Source organism: Drosophila sulfurigaster, chromosome X, assembly GCF_023558435.1.
Source record: "Drosophila sulfurigaster albostrigata strain 15112-1811.04 chromosome X, ASM2355843v2, whole genome shotgun sequence".
NCBI lineage: Eukaryota > Metazoa > Arthropoda > Insecta > Diptera > Drosophilidae > Drosophila > Drosophila sulfurigaster.
In genome coordinates this window covers 9,668,232-9,688,448 of record NC_084885.1, presented here as the reverse complement: position 1 = coordinate 9,688,448, position 20,217 = coordinate 9,668,232, and the positions used below count along the sequence as shown (strand labels likewise).

Here is a 20,217-nt window from a genome sequence, read left to right as displayed (position 1 = left end):
TAATTTAAAAATTTAACTTCTTTTTCCTGCTTATTAAAAATAAAGTTGGCAGCACCGAAACATACAAGTTATCGATTATTTCTTTGATCAATTCAGCTTTTTTGGAAATTCAGCTTGCGGTCACGCTGTTCACCTTATACACACATACTTTGTTTTCGCTGGAGAATTTTTTTGTAAAAATCGTGAATTTAAGTGTAAAAAATTAAATTAAACTGCTGTAAAGCAGATACAATTATTATTGACGTGGTAAGTTACTTAAGTCCTCTAATTGTTATCTATCAACTCGCAAAATGGTGCTCCAAAAGTTGTTGAATGCAAAACATGAAAACCTGGCATTAATAGAAAACGCGAACGCAAGAAAGTTGTTAGCAATCATGAGATACAAACCAATCAGGCGGGGGTGTGGTAATCCCCACACATACTAAACCAAATACTGCGTATTGAACATTAGTGCATGTGTGTGTGTTTAAAGCTAATGCTTATACAGATAATAAACATAAACAATGCAAAAAGAAAACAAGTGGTTCGCGGCATAATAAACATTAATGTTTTCAATTTTTTGTTGTGACCTGCTAGTGGATAAAATAAATATCTCCAACGTTTACTCATATACATTCATGTAGATAGAAGCAAGCTATCTTCTGCGCAGCTTAAGACAATTCCTAAGTCAAAATAATTTAAGGGCTTCAAAAGAGACAATATTTATGTATTTACGCATATGTATATAATTTATGTGTAGAGGTGATTTGATTGGTAATGGAAATATGTAGTTATCGTGAGTGTTTACTTTTTTTTATTATTGTTTGCCATTTTGCGGCATCTGGCAACGCTGCTAAGCTGCATTGGAGTTTCCTACTCTCTTGTACCTATAGAATACATACACACGCATGTATGAATGAACACCAGCATTCTCTATCTATCTCTGTCCATCACACTCTCAGTGGTGCACTGTATGTATGAGTGTACGTGCAACGCCGCTACGAAGCGACGGCCGCAGCGTTCTCGTTTATTTTCCAGTCACTTGTCTGTTTCGGTCGTCGCTGGTCGTTCAATTTCCGAGTGCGTTTTATCTCAAGAATCTGCAAATTTCAATTGCATACAAATAATTTTGTAATTTTTTTTATTGTTATTGTGGTACATCAAACATAAGAGTTGAATTATATTAAGTGTGGTTTCACTTGCGTGATTTAAGTAACTTCAGGTGTGTATGTATATCTCTCTCACTCTGACTCCCTTTTGTGTTCGGCAGGTAATTTATCAAAACTACTTTGGATACCCTACATACACACACATACGTACATTTCTACATACAATCTTAAGTATGCTTCGTAACATATTTGGTTTGGCCTGTGATGAAGTCTTTAAACGGAAATACCTGGTGTATGTGTATGCGTATGTGTGTGTACCTAATTGCTACAATATTTGCTGGTAACGATAGTTACCTGCCCTAGAGGCTTGGGTTGAGTTGAAACTCTCAAACTTGACTGTGTATTTATCTCACGTTGAAATTTTTCAACTTTAACAGAGATAGTGTTAATTAATACATAGTACAGATTCATTTTTGGGAAGTTTTGCTAAATTAAAATATACATATGTGTTAAGAAAACTAGGTCGGGTCTTTGATAAGTACTAGTTCAATTAATTACTGTGGGTTGTTTCTTAAATATGAATGAAATAAGCGATTGTATTTATTCTACATTTCTTAAATATGTTTTCAAATTATACAATGATCTTAATCTTATATTTCAGGTGTGGTGTAAGCGCCTAAATCACCAAGATGAGTTACATGCCAGCACAGAATCGTACAAGTAAGTTGCTTATTCTTTTTTTAAACTCGATAATCCTACCTTCAACATAACCCCAATATACAAATATACAGGACTACAAATATTTTGTTTGGATTTTTTGCATTCCCCAAAGAGCAATACGGCAATAAAAAAAAAAAAAACAAGACCCACCTTCATTGCGGCTTTATGCACTTCAATGCCCATCGACAAACAGATCCTGGTGCACAGTAAAAGCGCATTTTTCTGTAATCGATTTGATATCGTGTGGCTGACTTCAATGTTCTACTGTAAAAGAAAATAATAACAATCTATCGGCTTTCATTGTGCCGTTGTTTGTGTCCTTTTGTCTGCTGCTTTGCTAAAATCCAACATCCCTGCGAATTGTCGTTGCTTGTTCATTTTGCTCACTTTCGTCCCCTTTGCTTTTCAACATTTTCTGCTTCTCTGCGAATTGTGCTTTAGTGCTTTTCCTCAGTCTTGTTGTTGCTGCTTCATTTGCAATCCTTTTATAGCGGGGTTTTTGAGTGTGGGAGTGCGTGCACTCTCTTGATGTTAAACTCGCTATCCCTTTCTCTCTCCCCCAATGTGCAGCTATTTCAAATGGCGACACACGTTAAAACTTGTGCATTTCCTTGTATTTTTGTTCACTCCAAATTTAATTAAGGCACGCAGCATCTTCGAGGAGCTAAGAGGGGATGTTGAGTCCCGCTTGAGAATAGAGCACAAAGCGCTTAATCGATGAGGGATATAGACGAATTAACGGCAGTTTTGCAGTTGCTGCACTGCATAAGCAGATGAAGCAAATGCGAAACAAAGCGAATCCCTGAGTAGGCATAATTAAGGCAAAGTGGCAAACAAAACGCCCAGCGTAGCAAAGAACAGAACAGAACAGCACAGCGCAAAGCTTTTTGCAACTCAAGCTTGCTGGGAGGCGATCCACCCCTTGCAGAGCGTCGTACAGTGGCATTCGAGTAACAAATATCGATACCAAAACTAATAAAGTCATTCAGATCTACGTTAGTTTTAATAATAATTCATTAATGGGAGTTTTGAATTAATCTATATTTAAAAAACTTAATTTCTGAGCACCGCTTCTTAGTAATATGATCCAGGCTTAGGATCTTTAAATGTATCTTTAAGTGTTACTCAAGCCATTCGATATACTATGATAATCCTTAAGTCAGCATCTAAGAGGTGAAGTAGGTATTTTTTATATCTCTGGTTATTTAAACGGAAAAACTCAACTTGCGCCACTGTACTTCGTTCGGTTCTCATTTTCAGCCTTGATTGCTCGTTGAGACACAACGCCAAGAGCACACACAAACTCGTATCCATGTCCATATCCTTATTCGTATGTGGTGTGGTGTGGTGTGGCATGCCACATGTTTCCTCCACTCGTTTGAGGGGGAATCCTTTTTACAATATGCAAAAATGTCCTGCAGCGCTGAAACTGTCATGTTCCTAGTTCAGTTTGCTTCTGTTGCTGTTTTTGCTGTCATTTTGCTGTCGTCGTGTCGCATTTCAAACGTCGTATTTGAGCCAGTTCTTTAATCCATTAGACGAGTCTTGTTCGCTTTAATCCTGAAATGAAGAACACTCAAATGCAAATGGAAATGAAGAGTTGGTAATGGGACTTAGAGGATATAGATTATTATGAATTATTCCTTGTAGAAAGAATTGTTATTTGAATTTCTATGTTGCTTGCAGTGTCCCACAGCAATCAATACAATCCGCCGGACTTGCCGCCAATGGTGTCCGCCAAGGAGCAGACGCTGTTGTGGCAGCAGAACTCGTATATGGGCGACTCCGGCATACATTCGGGAGCCGTTACCCAAGTCCCGTCGCTGTCGGGCAAGGAGGATGAGGAGATGGAGGGTGATCCGCTGATGTTCGATTTGGACACCGGGTTTCCGCAGAACTTTACACAGGATCAGGTGGACGATATGAACCAACAGTTGAGCCAGACCCGATCGCAGCGCGTGCGCGCCGCCATGTTCCCAGAGACTTTGGAAGAGGGCATTGAGATACCATCAACACAATTTGATCCACAGCAGCCAACCGCTGTGCAGCGTCTATCGGAACCGTCGCAGATGCTAAAGCATGCCGTGGTCAATTTGATCAACTACCAGGACGACGCTGAGCTGGCCACACGTGCCATACCGGAGCTGATCAAGCTGCTCAACGATGAGGATCAGGTGGTCGTCTCGCAGGCAGCCATGATGGTACACCAGCTGTCGAAGAAGGAGGCCTCGCGTCACGCCATCATGAACAGCCCCCAGATGGTGGCCGCTTTGGTGCGCGCCATTTCGAATAGCAACGATCTGGAGAGCACCAAGGCCGCTGTGGGCACGCTCCACAATTTGTCGCATCATCGCCAAGGCCTGTTGGCCATCTTCAAGAGCGGCGGCATACCGGCTCTGGTGAAGCTGCTCTCGTCGCCCGTGGAGAGCGTGCTCTTCTATGCGATTACCACGCTCCACAATCTGCTGCTGCATCAGGATGGCTCCAAGATGGCCGTGCGCCTAGCTGGTGGCCTCCAGAAGATGGTGACTCTGCTGCAGCGCAACAATGTCAAGTTCTTGGCCATTGTTACCGATTGCCTGCAAATCTTGGCCTACGGCAATCAGGAGAGCAAGCTCATCATTCTGGCCTCGGGCGGACCCAATGAGCTGGTGCGCATCATGCGCTCCTACGACTACGAGAAGCTGTTGTGGACCACATCGCGTGTGCTGAAAGTTCTCTCGGTATGCTCGAGCAACAAGCCGGCGATTGTCGATGCCGGTGGCATGCAGGCACTGGCCATGCATTTGGGCAATATGTCGCCGCGTCTGGTGCAGAACTGCCTCTGGACATTGCGCAATCTGTCGGACGCCGCCACCAAGGTGGAGGGGCTTGAGGCGCTGCTGCAGTCGCTCGTTCAGGTGCTGGCCTCGACGGATGTGAATGTGGTCACATGTGCTGCCGGCATTCTCTCGAATTTGACGTGCAACAATCAGCGCAACAAGGCGACTGTTTGCCAAGTGGGCGGCGTTGATGCCCTCGTTCGCACCATCATCAATGCCGGCGATCGCGAGGAGATTACCGAGCCGGCGGTGTGCGCCTTGCGTCACCTCACTTCGCGCCACGTCGACTCAGAGCTGGCCCAGAATGCAGTGCGTCTCAATTACGGCCTCTCCGTAATTGTCAAGCTGTTGCATCCACCATCCCGCTGGCCTCTAATCAAGGCTGTCATCGGCCTCATACGCAATTTGGCCCTCTGCCCGGCCAATCATGCGCCCCTGCGAGAGCACGGCGCCATCCACCATCTTGTGCGTCTGCTGATGCGCGCATTCCAGGACACAGAACGCGTAAGTAGTGACATGATTAGGCTTCCTTGGTTTACAATCTAAATGAATTTCATTGATGTGATGCAGCAACGTTCGTCAATTGCCACCACTGGGTCACAGCAGCCATCTGCGTATGCAGATGGTGTCCGAATGGAGGAGATCGTCGAGGGCACTGTCGGCGCCTTGCATATCCTTGCGCGCGAGTCCCACAATCGTGCTCTCATACGCCAACAATCGGTTATTCCGATCTTTGTGCGTTTGCTCTTCAACGAAATCGAGAACATTCAGGTGAGTGTCATATAAAGAGTCCCTGAACGGCCGTTATAGAACGAGACACTATCGAAGATAAGGAGTTTTGACTGGAGTTTTAGGAACGAATAGGAAATTTCTGGGACTACCCTAAACAGAATTCCTAAGTACTCTTATTACTAAGGAACTGAGAAGAACTGTTAACGTGTGTTTGAAAACCCGGACACTCTTTATGATGTTCTCCCTTTACGGTGGATCCGATAGACTTAGAACACACCCACTGATATATTATCCCTGAATAACTTGATCTATTTAAACTGACACTCCTTAAAGCTCTTGGAAATTGATCAATACTAAATAAATTGATACTATTGCAGCGTGTCGCAGCTGGCGTGCTTTGTGAGTTGGCCGCCGATAAGGAAGGCGCCGAGATAATCGAACAGGAAGGGGCCACTGGGCCGCTCACTGACTTACTGCATTCGCGCAATGAGGGCGTGGCGACTTACGCAGCAGCTGTGCTCTTCCGCATGAGCGAGGACAAGCCGCAGGACTACAAGAAGCGTCTCTCCATCGAGCTGACCAACTCGCTGTTGCGTGAGGAGAACAACATCTGGGCCAACGCTGATCTGGGCATGGGTCCCGACTTACAGGTGTGTAATATGACTGATTGATCGCTTGATTGATCAATTATGAGTTACGATATTTTAATTTATTTAATGGAATCGAGTCTGTACATACGAAATTTGTAGTATATGAAAGTATTTTGAAGCATATTGATTATTATATTGTATATATTCAACATTTACAAATTTACAATTGATCATTTGTTTTGTATTTCGAGAATCGATCATTTTCAATGTTAGTTTAAGGTAGAAATTGCAAGCATTTGGCCGTAGCTGGTTATCGATTAGAAATCACAATCGAATTACAAATTATTTGAATCTCGATAACCGAGAGAGAGTGAAAATTATGATTATTAACTTTATAAGTATTTAATTTTGTGTTTTCGTTAAATGTTGATTAACTTATTAATGATTAGTTTTGATTTTGTAATTAATTTATCTTTTGATTTACATTGTTTCTTTTCTTTCATTATGTTTTCTTTGTGTGCAATATCGAACAAACCAAACCAAACCAAACACCAAAATGTATCACTCCACAACAAACAACGACGCACCAATCAACAACACTTAACAACAACAACAACACGAACACCAACACCAACAACCGCAATCACACAACATCAACTACTATCACATCCTCTACTGCATATCCTTTCTTGAAAACCAAAACGCAACACAACAACTCGTGTTCTGTGTCTGTGTGTCTCTTCTTTCCTAACAACTTTTCATTTCTGATCCATCCAAATAATAATGATAAAATCACTACACCAATCAACCCACAATCAATCACAATCACGTACGTACACAAATACACACACCAATCGACAACACGAATACTACGTACACAATCAATCACGATTACGATCACAATCACGATCATGATCACAGGATATGCTTGGACCCGAAGAAGCATATGAGGGCCTTTACGGACAAGGTCCGCCCAGTGTGCACAGTTCGCACGGAGGTCGCGCATTCCATCAGCAAGGTATGTATGCTTGGTTCAGGTTCTACGAGTATAAGGATCTACAACCAACAGCCATTCAACATAACCCCCAATTACCTTTATTGTTAACTATGTGACACCCGCCCCGCTCCCCTCGAATGTGTATTTAGTTAATCTAATTAAGCGGAAGATGGAAAAGCTGAACAATTTGAATGCAACCACCCTTTGTAGTTTACCAACCTGGTTTACCCCACCCACCCATGGGCACACAACATTATTATATTCATAACTCATCATTTTTACAAAATCGAACTACGAAAGCAGCTGTGATCAGCAATATAGCTCAAACTTCGTGGGTTAACCTTGTTTACAACATTGCATGCCAGGTTATTAAAAATATAACTAATTGACAATACTACTGAAAAGTGTGAGAAATATACTGAAAATATACTGAGCTATAAAGAAATGGATTTCTTTCTGTTTATGCTGAGCGGCGTGAAATGTAGACAACTGGAATTATTTGAATTTTTCTTACAAATGCTGTTAACAGTCAACTGGAAATCTGAAAATGCACAGTGGTGTTATTGTACTCACATACACGAACAAAATGCAAACACATCCGCTAAATGTACTTTGAGTCTACCCCAAAATTTGATTTTTCAAATTTTCGAAAATTATCGAATTTTATTTTTATTTAAGAGTCTTGTTTTTATGACTTATGTTTTTTTATTAGGCCTGTGTGCATATGTTTTGTTCGGCATGATTTACAACTTTATATGCAGTTGCACGAGATGAATTATCCAACGTAAAAATAATAAATATATGTTACTTTAAATGGAAATGCATAATCCATTATGAGTCTGCTTAGTAAAATATTGTACTATGTCTATTTTTTAATAATTGTTTTATACATATTTAAGTATATAATTGACATATCGACTAATTGATTCAATCATTCTTTACTTGACAGGATATGATACTCTACCAATAGATTCAATGCAAGGTCTCGAGATCAGCAGTCCAGTAGGAGGTGGTGGCGGAGGTGCTGCTGGCAACGCGGCACCTTCGGTTGGGGCACCCACATCGCCCTACTCCATGGACATGGATGTCGGCGAAATTGATGCTGGAGCTATGAACTTTGACTTGGATGCCATGCCGACACCACCCAATGACAACAATAACTTGGCTGCCTGGTACGATACCGACTGTTAAGCACACATATGACAGACGATAACAACATTGTTATCAATATGGAAAATAAACGAATGTTTGCAATAGAATTACATATAAACTAAACTAAGCAAATGTGTTTTAATGATTTCATTCGTTGCTTGTTAAGGGGGAACCCCACAAGGGCAAAGTCTTAGCGTCTTTTATATAATTTGATGGCCAATGACTCTCGAGGATGGATTGAGAGAAGAAACTGGCTTTGCTGTTTGTGCTTTTCACAGGTCAATTAATCTTAAAGAGCAGAATGGCCAAGAAATCCTGTAAGCGCTTCTTAGATCATTACACACTACTCTAGCGGAAGGAATAAAGACAATTTAATTGACTGGAAATATTTATTATTTGGCCAAAATATCCTAAATTTATATATGAAATTAGTAATCGTAAGAATATATAGGTTGTTTGGTAATGACATACCGGTTTCTTTATTGGTTTTTGATGACGATTTTAACATAGTTAGCATTGTCCGATTTAAGTGCTATATGTACCGTTGTCTTCGATGATTTTCTGCCATTTTGATGGTAACTTGTATATGCCTCTCCTAAAGAAGTCCTTGTCCCTACTGGCAAAAAACTCTGCGATTCGATTTTCACAATCCTCCCTTGAACTCAATTTTTGTCCATCGAAAAAAGTTTGCATTGTCAAAAACAGATGGTAATCGCTTGGGGCAATGTCCGGACTATAAGGTGGATGCATTAACACTTCCCAACCAAGCTCCCGTAGCTTGTGACGCGTCACCAAAGATGTATGAGGCCTGACGTTGTCATGATGGAACACAACGCCCTTACGATTCACCATAGCTGGCCGCTTCTGTTCAAGTGCAATCTTCAATCGCTCCAGTTGTTCACAGTAGAGGTCAGAATTGATGGTTTGGCCATAGGGCAACACTTCATAATGGATAATTCCTCTGATATCCCACCATACACTCAGCATCACCTTCTGAGCCGTCATTCCTGGCTTTGCCATCGTTTGAGACGACTCACTGTGCTTCGACCAGGATCTTTTACGCTTTATGTTGTCATATGTGATCCATTTTTCACCTCCAGTGACTAACCGATCCAGAAATGATTCGAGTTTATTACGGTGCAACAAAGATTCGCAGATTGATGCACGATCGAAAAGATTTTTTTGGGATAACTCATGAGGCACCCATACATCGAGCTTTTTTGTTAAATTTCTTGACTTTAAATGCCTATGGACGGTTTCCGTGCTTAGTTGCAGCTCCTCTGCGATGGTTCTAATAGTCACATAACGATCTCGATCCACTATTTCCATGATTTTATCTGTATCAACGGTCACTGGTCGTCCGGACGGCTTGGGTGTTTCGGTATCAAAATTGCCACTTCGGAATCGCCTAAACCACTGTTCGGCGGTTTGAATCGAAAGTTTGTTATCTCCTAAGACAGCAATAATCTGTCTGCGAGATTCCGCAGCAGTTTTTCCCTGTGCGAAATAAAATTTCAAAATTGCCCGAATTTCTGCGTTTGTGAACTCCATTTCAATCGATTGCCAGATATGATTATATTTCACAAGCGAAGCGCGGTTTAATGATTTTAAGGTATTCTTATCGACACCGACAACTTTTCCCTAAATATCGACAAAGTTAAAATGTTAAGATTTAAATCTATATATACCTCTATTTTGTAGAATTATCGATAAAAATGCAGTACCCAGCTGAGAAAGCATCGAGTACAATTCTGTCCGTTCAAATGTAGAGGGTGTGCGGATGTTGTTGACTGCGAAAATATCGACGATAGCGATGTATCGATAGTACCATCGTTGTTTTTCCACCTCCATAATACACACATATTAAATTTTCGCTGGAGAATTTGTTGTAAAAATCGTGAGATTTAAGTGCGAGAAAATAAATAAAACCTGCTGTAAAGCAGATACAATTATTATTGACGTGGTAAGTGATTGAAGTTTTATAATATTAGGCTTTCTGTCATCAATTTACCGAGAAATTATGTGATTAATAGTACTGTCTGTGCAAACGTTAACTAGCATTGAACGGAACATAAGAAAGCTGTTCAAGATAGACACAAACCAAACAGCGGGGGTGTGGTAAATCCCCCTTCCCCACACATACACTTATAAGTGATTCGTATGGCATACATACAATAGATATGTGTGTGTATATTTATGTATACAATAATATAAATGTTATAAACAATAACAAATGCCAACATTTGGATGAAACTGACAAGTTTAAATTGGTAGTTCATTCAATATGGCGATCATAGTTAAAACATTCTTATGTACATACATATGTATGCAAGTGTGTGCCATATGTAGAGTGTATGTTGTATGTAGTGTGTATGTGGTGGAAGAAGGAAGTTGCCAACATTCTGCGCAGCATAAATCAATTTGCCATTTAGTTTTGCTTAACTTTTATTTGTATGGTTTTTAATTTTTAACTACTCTTTCAAATACTGTTAAATACTAAAATTGAAAGAATAGATCGCGGTTGGTTAAAATATGCAGCAGGCTTCATTTGTTGCTTTTGAAATATCTGGCAACTCTGTGAAGTTGCATTGGAGTTTCTGGGCTCATACAAGAGTATACAAACATATACACGCACATGTATCATTCCTTCTCGTTCCTTCTCACGCGAGCTGCACTCTGTATGCATACTGGTTGAGCAGAGCAATGCAGGGCAGGGCAGAAGTGTACTTGCAACGCACTGCCGCAACGGCAACGGCATCGCTCTCGTTTACTTTTCCAGTCACTTGTCTGTTTCGTTCGGAGCTGGTCGTGCGATTTTTGGCTGCCCTATAGAGTACTCGTCTTTTAAATACAAATATATTGTTATAAATTTTCTGTTGTGCACTAAGTAAAAAAGCAAGTGCATAAGTTACATTTGATAAATTAAAAGTGTGGTGTTTGTTCCACAACTTGTGTGATTTCGTTAACTAAAGGTAATTCTATTTAGAGTCTTCTACTCCCACATTCACACAATACTTATGTATGTACATATGTATGCATGTGTGACATGTACAATCTGTAAAATATTTTGTTTGCACCGCAACGTCTTAATGCGGAAATACTTGTTTGTATGTTTATGTGTATACAGAGAGTGTGAGTAACCATCGCATAGTCGAGTTACCTGAACGAACTCATGGCTTAAAATGAGGGAATACCTCTCATTTCAATTTGTTTTCTTTGAAATTCGACGCCGCACTCTGTCAATGTTAATTTACATTCTTAAAGAGATAGTTTCGTGTTTGTTTGCTTGTGACTTGCACCGCTTGAATTCAGCCAAAGAAAGACGCGAATAGATTCTGTTTTCTTAGAATATGTTGTATGCTTTGCCCTAAAACATATTAAATTTCCTTTCTCGATATTCTTTTTATTTTTATTTAAGTTCGTACACTTGCTTTTTTCAGTTCATTTTTAATGAATAACTTGGACGTAAAATAATTTAAATTGTTCTTGTATAATAACATTTTAAGACACATTAGGATAAGTTCAAAAAGATGCCGTATGCATGCCTAGAATGAAAATAGGTTGTACATAGGAGCTTGCGAAAAACTGTGTTTGTTTATTATTGGTGTATAAAGTGTATCAATTTCTTTTTATTGCAAGTGCAATAACTACTGACAGCAAGAAAAATTACATTTTAGTTAATTATTATTCTTACTTTTATAACTTTGTATTTAAAAGTGGTAATTACAATATAATTTCCATCTGTGTATTTTCAGGTGTGGTGTAAGCCGCCTAAATCACCAAGATGAGTTACATGCCAGCACAGAATCGTACAAGTAAGTAGCTATAATTTATATATTCTAATCTATTATATACATAAATACCATTTTATTTAAATCTAAACATATTCATACACATAATCTGTAGATAATAGTGGCATAGAAGATATTTTATTTGGGAAAAATTTATCCATCGTTCAAAGAATTTTGATATACACACAGCGACAACAACTGAAACCTTTGGCATTTCTTTTCTAAAGAGCAATGCACCAGTTAAAAAGAGGGGGCAGGGTCTCACTGCGGCTTAAATTGCACTTCAATTCCCATCGACAAACGATTATTTGCTTGCACAGCTCAAACGTGCACTTTCTGTAATCGATTTTAAATGGGATGCCTGGCTCCACTTTGTTGTTATTGCAAAGGGATTGCAATAACAACAATAGCAACAACAGAATCTATCGGTCCGCATTGTTGTTGTTTGTGTCCTTTTGTCGGCTCTTTCGCTGAAATGCATCACCCTTATCCATCCCCATGAATTGTTGTTGCTTGTTCATTTTGCTCGCTTCTTCGCCCCCTTTGCTTTGCTTTTCCACATTTTCAGCTTCCCAGCAAATTGTGATTTGGTGCTTTTAGTCTTGTTGTTGTTGCTACTGCTTCATTTGCAATCCTTTTATTGAGGGGTTTTCGAGTGTGGGAGTGCGTGCACTCTCTTCCTGTAAAGCTCGCTATCCCTTTCTCTCACTTCCAGTGTGCAGCTATTTCAAATGGCGACACACGTTTAAACTTGTGCATTTTCTTGTATTTCTGCTCATTTGAAATTTAATTAGAGCAGCATCTTCGACGAATTGAGGGTGTTCTGATCCCGCTTGAGAATAGAGCACAAAGCGCTTAATCGATGAGGGATATATGTGGACGAATTAACGGCAGTTTTGCAGTTGCTGCACTGCATAAGCAGATGAAGCAAATGCGAAACAAAGCGAATCCCTGAGTAGGCATAATTAAGGCAAAGTGGCAAACAAAACGCCCAGCGCAGCGAAGCAACTGGAGTTGGGAGCCGAGTCAACCCTTACAGGGCGTCGTTCGTTTCTCGTTTTTGACTTTGATGGCTCGTTGAGACACAACGGATATAGCAGCACAGCATATACATACATACACACTCGTGTGGCATGTGGACTGCCACATGTTTGCCTCATTCGTTTGAGGAGGAGTCCTTCTTACAATATGCGAAAATATCCTGCAGCGCTGAAACTGTCATGTTCCTAGTTCAGTTTGCTTCTGTTGCTGTTTTTGCTGTCATTTTGCTGTCGTCGTGTCGCATTTCAAACGTCGTATTTGAGCCAGTTCTTTAATCCATTAGACGAGTCTTGTTCGCTTTAATCCTGAAATGAAGAACACTCAAATGCAAATGGAAATGAAGAGTTGGTAATGGGACTTAGAGGATATAGATTATTATGAATTATTCCTTGTAGAAAGAATTGTTATTTGAATTTCTATGTTGCTTGCAGTGTCCCACAGCAATCAATACAATCCGCCGGACTTGCCGCCAATGGTGTCCGCCAAGGAGCAGACGCTGTTGTGGCAGCAGAACTCGTATATGGGCGACTCCGGCATACATTCGGGAGCCGTTACCCAAGTGCCGTCGCTGTCGGGCAAGGAGGATGAGGAGATGGAGGGTGATCCGCTGATGTTCGATTTGGACACCGGGTTTCCGCAGAACTTTACACAGGATCAGGTGGACGATATGAACCAACAGTTGAGCCAGACCCGATCGCAGCGCGTGCGCGCCGCCATGTTCCCAGAGACTTTGGAAGAGGGCATTGAGATACCATCAACACAATTTGATCCACAGCAGCCAACCGCTGTGCAGCGTCTATCGGAACCGTCGCAGATGCTAAAGCATGCCGTGGTCAATTTGATCAACTACCAGGACGACGCTGAGCTGGCCACACGTGCCATACCGGAGCTGATCAAGCTGCTCAACGATGAGGATCAGGTGGTCGTCTCGCAGGCAGCCATGATGGTACACCAGCTGTCGAAGAAGGAGGCCTCGCGTCACGCCATCATGAACAGCCCCCAGATGGTGGCCGCTTTGGTGCGCGCCATTTCGAATAGCAACGATCTGGAGAGCACCAAGGCCGCTGTGGGCACGCTCCACAATTTGTCGCATCATCGCCAAGGCCTGTTGGCCATCTTCAAGAGCGGCGGCATACCGGCTCTGGTGAAGCTGCTCTCGTCGCCCGTGGAGAGCGTGCTCTTCTATGCGATTACCACGCTCCACAATCTGCTGCTGCATCAGGATGGCTCCAAGATGGCCGTGCGCCTAGCTGGTGGCCTCCAGAAGATGGTGACTCTGCTGCAGCGCAACAATGTCAAGTTCTTGGCCATTGTTACCGATTGCCTGCAAATCTTGGCCTACGGCAATCAGGAGAGCAAGCTCATCATTCTGGCCTCGGGCGGACCCAATGAGCTGGTGCGCATCATGCGCTCCTACGACTACGAAGCTGTTGTGGACCACATCGCGTGTGCTGAAAGTTCTCTCGGTATGCTCGAGCAACAAGCCGGCGATTGTCGATGCCGGTGGCATGCAGGCACTGGCCATGCATTTGGGCAATATGTCGCCGCGTCTGGTGCAGAACTGCCTCTGGACATTGCGCAATCTGTCGGACGCCGCCACCAAGGTGGAGGGGCTTGAGGCGCTGCTGCAGTCGCTCGTTCAGGTGCTGGCCTCGACGGATGTGAATGTGGTCACATGTGCTGCCGGCATTCTCTCGAATTTGACGTGCAACAATCAGCGCAACAAGGCGACTGTTTGCCAAGTGGGCGGCGTTGATGCCCTCGTTCGCACCATCATCAATGCCGGCGATCGCGAGGAGATTACCGAGCCGGCGGTGTGCGCCTTGCGTCACCTCACTTCGCGCCACGTCGACTCAGAGCTGGCCCAGAATGCAGTGCGTCTCAATTACGGCCTCTCCGTAATTGTCAAGCTGTTGCATCCACCATCCCGCTGGCCTCTAATCAAGGCTGTCATCGGGCTCATACGCAATTTGGCCCTCTGCCCGGCCAATCATGCGCCCCTGCGAGAGCACGGCGCCATCCACCATCTGGTGCGTCTGCTGATGCGCGCATTCCAGGACACAGAACGCGTAAGTACTGACATATTTTAAGTTCATTGATTTACAATCTAAATGAATTTCATTGATGTGATGCAGCAACGTTCGTCAATTGCCACCACTGGGTCACAGCAGCCATCTGCGTATGCAGATGGTGTCCGAATGGAGGAGATCGTCGAGGGCACTGTCGGCGCCTTGCATATCCTTGCGCGCGAGTCCCACAATCGTGCTCTCATACGCCAACAATCGGTTATTCCGATCTTTGTGCGTTTGCTCTTCAACGAAATCGAGAACATTCAGGTGAGTGTCATATAAAGAGTCCCTGAACGGCCGTTATAGAACGAGACACTATCGAAGATAAGGAGTTTTGACTGGAGTTTTAGGAACGAATAGGAAATTTCTGGGACTACCCTAAACAGAATTCCTAAGTACTCTTATTACTAAGGAACTGAGAAGAACTGTTAACGTGTGTTTGAAAACCCGGACACTCTTTATGATGTTCTCCTTTACGGTGGATCCGATAGACTTAGAACACACCCACTGATATATTATCCCTGAATAACTTGATCTATTTAAACTGACACTCCTTAAAGCTCTTGGAAATTGATCAATACTAAATAAATTGATACTATTGCAGCGTGTCGCAGCTGGCGTGCTTTGTGAGTTGGCCGCCGATAAGGAAGGCGCCGAGATAATCGAACAGGAAGGGGCCACTGGGCCGCTCACTGACTTACTGCATTCGCGCAATGAGGGCGTGGCGACTTACGCAGCAGCTGTGCTCTTCCGCATGAGCGAGGACAAGCCGCAGGACTACAAGAAGCGTCTCTCCATCGAGCTGACCAACTCGCTGTTGCGTGAGGAGAACAACATCTGGGCCAACGCTGATCTGGGCATGGGTCCCGACTTACAGGTGTGTAATATGACTGATTGATCGCTTGATTGATCAATTATGAGTTACGATATTTTAATTTTGATTAATGGAATCGAGTCTGTACATACGAAATTTGTAGTATATGAAAGTATTTTGAAGCATATTGATTATTATATTGTATATATTCAACATTTACAAATTTACAATTGATTATTTGTTTTGTATTTCGAGAATCGATCATTTTCAATGTTAGTTTAAGGTAGAAATTGCAAGCATTTGGCCGTAGCTGGTTATCGATTAGAAATCACAATCGAATTACAAATTATTTGAATCTCGATAACCGAGAGAGAGTGAAAATTATGATTATTAACTTTATAAGTATTTAATTTTGTGTTTTCGTTAAATGTTGATTAACTTATTAATGATTAGTTTTGATTTTGTAATTAATTTATCTTTTGATTTATATTGTTTCTTTTCTTTCATTATGTTTTCTTTGTGTGCAATATCGAACAAACCAAACCAAACCAAACACCAAAATGTATCACTCCACAACAAACAACGACGCACCAATCAACAACACTTAACAACAACAACAACACGAACACCAACACCAACAACCGCAATCACACAACATCAACTACTATCACATCCTCTACTGCATATCCTTTCTTGAAAACCAAAACACAACACAACAACTCGTGTTCTGTGTCTGTGTGTCTCTTCTTTCCTAACAACTTTTCACTTCTGATCCATCCAAATAATAATTATAAAATCACTACACCAATCAACCCACAATTCAATCAATCACAATCACGTACGTACACAAATACACACACCAATCGACAACACGAATACTACGTACACAATCAATCACTATTACGATTACGATTACGATTACGATCACAATCACGATCATGATCACAGGATATGCTTGGACCCGAAGAAGCATATGAGGGCCTTTACGGACAAGGTCCGCCCAGTGTGCACAGTTCGCACGGAGGTCGCGCATTCCATCAGCAAGGTATGTATGCTTGGTTCAGGTTCTACGAGTATAAGGATCTACAACCAACAGCCATTCAACATAACCCCCAATTACCTTCATTGTTAACTATGTGACACCCGCCCCGCTCCCCTCGAATGTGTGTTTAGTTAATCTAATTAAGCGGAAGGTGGAAATGATAAAATGGATTTAATACAACAAGTTTTTTGCCACACCATCCACAGCAGTTCACAGCCCTGGTTTATCCAACCCACCCCTGACTAATTACTCACCCGTTAAAATCTATATCTATTTATTCGATAAGTAACCATGCATTCTTTAACACATCTCATAACTATATAAAAAAGACAAAAAAGAAGAAATTCACCCTCAAGTTTTCAATATATATCATTTATATATATGTTTTCGCAAGCTGACACCACAGAGATTTCTGTAAGAATTATGACCAAACTCCATGGACGAAAGTGCATGCAAAGTGTTTTCAAATTAAACGATATTTTATCCATTCTTATTTGGTTCGACTGTCTCAATTTTTATTTTATTAAATTTAGATTTTAAGATTTTGAACTGAGGTCCTTAAAATTTAATTGAATTTTTACTTCATTGTTGAGTTTTAATTTCATAGAAAAAAACATATTTTCGAGTTTTGTAGAAAAGTAGGAATATGATGAGAGTTTAGTGAAAGGTTGTAAGGCTTATTATTGAATTTATTAAATTCACAATACACTTGATACGTTCATACACACAAACTGCATAGTTTGAGATTCTATTTATAAAATTCTTTTCATTATATCCTGTTTATTATTATAGTTTTTTTTTGTAATATTAAGTTAGATTCTTTTCTTGTTGAGATAAGCAATCTTGTGTTTGAATTTGCATGCGCGCCTTCATAAACTATAATTCGCATGTTTGTGTGTGAAATGTAGTTAAATGCATGCGAAGACTACCCTAAAAAATTATATATATATATATATATATATATATATATATATATATATATATATATATATATATATATATATATATATATATATATATATATATATATATATATATATATATATATATATATATATATATATATATATATATATATTTGTATAAAAATTTATATATAAATATCTTTAGTGATGAACAGTGTTATTGTAAAACTTGAGCTGACTAAATTAATGTCTTAACTCATTTTGTCATTCCACAGGATATGATACTCTACCAATAGATTCAATGCAAGGTCTCGAGATCAGCAGTCCAGTAGGAGGTGGTGGCGGAGGTGCTGCTGGCAACGCGGCACCTTCGGTTGGGGCACCCACATCGCCCTACTCCATGGACATGGATGTCGGCGAAATTGATGCTGGAGCTATGAACTTTGACTTGGATGCCATGCCGACACCACCCAATGACAACAATAACTTGGCTGCCTGGTACGATACCGACTGTTAAGCACATACATACATATGACAAGAGGATTTCTAGCGTCTTTCCACTATGCTCACATATTTCTGCGTTTTTTTTTACATTTCGATTTACATATCTAAGAACATAATATTCAACTCTTAGTGGAGAGAGGCAATTAGTGTATATGGAAATTTAAACAAATATTTGCAATAGAATCATAAATATAAACTTAAACATAAAATTACATTGTGTTTCAATTGATTTTCTTCAACGGATCATTCATTTTATGGGCTTTTAATTTTCAGCAAAATAGAATCCAGGGAGCATAAAAGTTTATCAAACAAGAACTTCATCATTTCCAACTGATGTTCAGTAACGCCAATTATTAACATAAAAATATTATACGAAGGATTTTGTTCAATTAAGAAAAACTAAAATTATTTCCAATTATAAGTAATTGAAATTACTTATGGGGTTGTTTTCATTCACAACATTTTATGGATGTCCAATTAAATGAGAAATGTCATGGACGTCCCTTTTTCCACATTCACATTTTGATATTAGAGTTACAGATAGAAATCATAATCATTTTTCATCAAATGGAATAAAAATAATAACTAAGCCTTAAGATGTATTTGCCTGAAAAAAGCATAACTATTCAAAGCTTAATCATTGCCAGTAAATTACACATTTGTAATTGGAGGCAAATTTAACAAAGCAAAGTTTGATCAATAACAAATATAGAACACATCCGTGCATTTATTTATAACAAAACACGCTCGTAAGTTTTAAAGAATTCAACGTTAGAAATGGATCTCTATAAATGCTTTCCGAACCATTTGTGATCCACGGGCGAGAGCCATCGATGGCAACCATTCAGATTGTTTTGTATAACGTATTTTAAGGTGAAGGGATTTTGATTTGCACGCGCCAGTTTCTCCTCATCGTCGCGCATTTGGTCCAGCATCTCTTGGGAGACAACCATTGCTTTGAATGGCAGTTGATTGGCCACCTGCTGTAGGAAGCCCTTGCATTCGATGAACTCGCATCGGCCGGCGATCTCGACGATAACTCGGCCCTCCTTCACTGGCGTCACATAGTGATCGATGGCGCCTTTGCCACCACCCATGCGTTGTCCCTGGCCCTTCTTTGTGATGGGCTGCCACGGAGCTGGGACACGCCAGGTGGCAAACATTGTGTTCACGTTCATTTTGCGACCAATGGTTAGACGCATCATTTCGTAGTGGCCCCAACGCAAACGTCCGCCACCAGTGGCCACGATCGCGTATTGTTTGTGCAGCAATTGATTGTGAACGAGCTCCGGACCTCGCATATAACGCAATCGCTTTTGCATTTTGGGTGGCCGCAGATTGGGTGGATGCTGTGGCATGCGTTCCATGATGCGCAACTTGGGTCGCTCCACTTTCTCAATATCTGTAAAAATACAATAAGTGTTGATAAAAAGCAATTTCCGGCGGTGTTATGAGAACATACTTTCATATTTGATTGGCGGAGGAAAATACTTGAGGCCGGCGACACAATTGTAATTCACATTGACAGCTAGAAAATTGAATGAGAATGTTGTTCAAAAAGTTTGTTATGCATACGCAAAGCCATTTACTTACATGCTGCCCCAGTTTTAAGTAGTTGTGTCACTGTTTTAAAGCACCACATGTTGTTTTTAATTTACGCTATTCTATTTTCTATTGCCTACCGAGCGATCCATGTATTGTGGTCTAATGATGGTTGCATCAGCACAGCGTTGCCAGACTGTTAGCCGACCAATTAAAATGTAAACTTCAAATGTTTACAGCTTTATAAATGTTCTTTTTATTGTCCTCAACTTAAAATACATGAAGTGAAGGCACTTAAGTATTTTTTGGTAAACAATTTATAAGCATTAATTAATTATTTTATTGGTATTTTTTATTGCTTGCGATTTTGGTGTGTACACACTCTTTCTGAGTATCCATGGATGGCAT

General features: G+C 40.8%; 3 protein-coding genes across 5 annotated transcripts; 2 read left to right on the top strand and 1 right to left on the bottom strand.

Annotated features, from left to right (window-relative positions):
• The first annotated feature begins 95 nt into the window (after positions 1 to 95).
• LOC133849230 (armadillo segment polarity protein) lies at positions 96 to 8,233 on the top strand. Of its 3 annotated transcripts, none has more exons than XM_062285156.1 (7): positions 97 to 246; positions 1,750 to 1,808; positions 3,495 to 5,134; positions 5,201 to 5,401; positions 5,740 to 6,012; positions 6,874 to 6,970; positions 7,899 to 8,233. In XM_062285156.1, the coding sequence occupies exons 2-7, from the start codon at positions 1,778 to 1,780 to the stop codon at positions 8,138 to 8,140; spliced, it is 2,484 nt and encodes an 827-aa protein (XP_062141140.1). In that variant the 5' UTR covers positions 97 to 246; positions 1,750 to 1,777; the 3' UTR covers positions 8,141 to 8,233. The 3 variants fall into 3 exon arrangements, with proteins under 3 accessions (XP_062141142.1, XP_062141140.1, XP_062141141.1); XM_062285157.1 differs by lacking the exon at positions 97 to 246 and adding an exon at positions 1,075 to 1,201; XM_062285158.1 differs by lacking the exon at positions 6,874 to 6,970 and having other exon boundaries at positions 96 to 246; positions 7,899 to 8,068.
• A 1,682-nt stretch (positions 8,234 to 9,915) lies between these two features.
• LOC133849229 (armadillo segment polarity protein-like) lies at positions 9,916 to 18,476 on the top strand. Its single transcript, XM_062285155.1, is given in 8 exon segments — positions 9,916 to 10,064; positions 11,857 to 11,916; positions 13,365 to 14,355; positions 14,357 to 15,002; positions 15,069 to 15,269; positions 15,607 to 15,879; positions 16,765 to 16,861; positions 18,039 to 18,476. Coding segments are annotated over 7 exon segments (2,481 nt in total). The 5' UTR covers positions 9,916 to 10,064; positions 11,857 to 11,885; the 3' UTR covers positions 18,281 to 18,476.
• A 491-nt stretch (positions 18,477 to 18,967) lies between these two features.
• On the bottom strand, positions 18,968 to 20,157 carry LOC133849244 (large ribosomal subunit protein uL16m). Its single transcript, XM_062285182.1, has 3 exons — positions 19,861 to 20,157; positions 19,730 to 19,795; positions 18,968 to 19,669 (listed from the first exon to the last, which is right to left on the bottom strand). The coding sequence occupies exons 1-3, from the start codon at positions 19,907 to 19,909 to the stop codon at positions 19,053 to 19,055; spliced, it is 732 nt and encodes a 243-aa protein (XP_062141166.1). The 5' UTR covers positions 19,910 to 20,157; the 3' UTR covers positions 18,968 to 19,052.
• Between the last annotated feature and the right edge of the window lie 60 nt (positions 20,158 to 20,217).

Excerpts from the sequence above, each read along its gene's own strand:
- LOC133849230 (XM_062285156.1), top strand. The coding sequence starts at position 1,778 with ATGAGTTACATGCCAGCACAGAATCGTACAA. Across the intron at positions 6,013-6,873 it reads GCATGGGTCCCGACTTACAG|GATATGCTTGGACCCGAAGA; the intron begins GTGTGTAATATG and ends TCATGATCACAG. Across the intron at positions 6,971-7,898 it reads TCGCGCATTCCATCAGCAAG|GATATGATACTCTACCAATA; the intron begins GTATGTATGCTT and ends TTTACTTGACAG.
- LOC133849244 (XM_062285182.1), bottom strand. The coding sequence starts at position 19,909 with ATGTGGTGCTTTAAAACAGTGACACAACTACTTAAAACTGGGGCAGCA. Across the intron at positions 19,796-19,860 it reads ACTTAAAACTGGGGCAGCAT|CTGTCAATGTGAATTACAAT; the intron begins GTAAGTAAATGG and ends TCAATTTTCTAG. Across the intron at positions 19,670-19,729 it reads TCCGCCAATCAAATATGAAA|ATATTGAGAAAGTGGAGCGA; the intron begins GTATGTTCTCAT and ends GTATTTTTACAG.